This window comes from Penaeus monodon, chromosome 33 (assembly GCF_015228065.2).
Source record: "Penaeus monodon isolate SGIC_2016 chromosome 33, NSTDA_Pmon_1, whole genome shotgun sequence".
Taxonomy (NCBI): domain Eukaryota; kingdom Metazoa; phylum Arthropoda; class Malacostraca; order Decapoda; family Penaeidae; genus Penaeus; species Penaeus monodon.
The window spans coordinates 32,888,536-32,888,909 of NC_051418.1; the positions used below are offsets into that span (position 1 = coordinate 32,888,536).

At 39.8% G+C, this 374-nt stretch overlaps 1 protein-coding gene across 1 annotated transcript in view; it reads right to left on the minus strand.

The window, feature by feature from the left end:
* Positions 1 to 83: 83 nt before the first annotated feature.
* LOC119593927 (perlucin-like protein) overlaps positions 84 to 374 on the minus strand; it is a gene marked incomplete at both ends in the record, with an annotated part of 3,804 nt that continues 3,513 nt past the window's right edge. Inside the window, 1 exon segment of the mRNA XM_037942944.1 lies at positions 84 to 131. Coding sequence (XP_037798872.1) covers positions 84 to 131 — 48 coding nt within the window.

Genomic DNA, 374 nt, shown 5'->3' on the forward strand with positions numbered 1-374 from the left:
TGCTCAAGCTAAATTCACCTGACCAGCGGTGTGCATCCCAGCTGCAAGGTACGTCTGACAATTGAAGTCATCATCGGCCGTACAGACCGGCACAGTCTTCACCACTTCCTCCGTCGTTCGGCTGCTGGACTCTGTCGTGAGAGGCAGGATTGGGCTTGGTGAAAATTCGGAATGGGGTTAGTGGAGGGGGATATGAAATGAATATGATATGAAATATGAAGTTTATACTAGTTTTATACGACATAGGAAAAAGGTTTTGTTTTATAACTGTTTTTTTAAAAATCTATTTTGTCGTTTTGAGAAGAAAATAGGTGGAATCTATTTATTTTAAAATATTAATGCTTATTTTAGTAAGGAATAATACGCCACGGAGG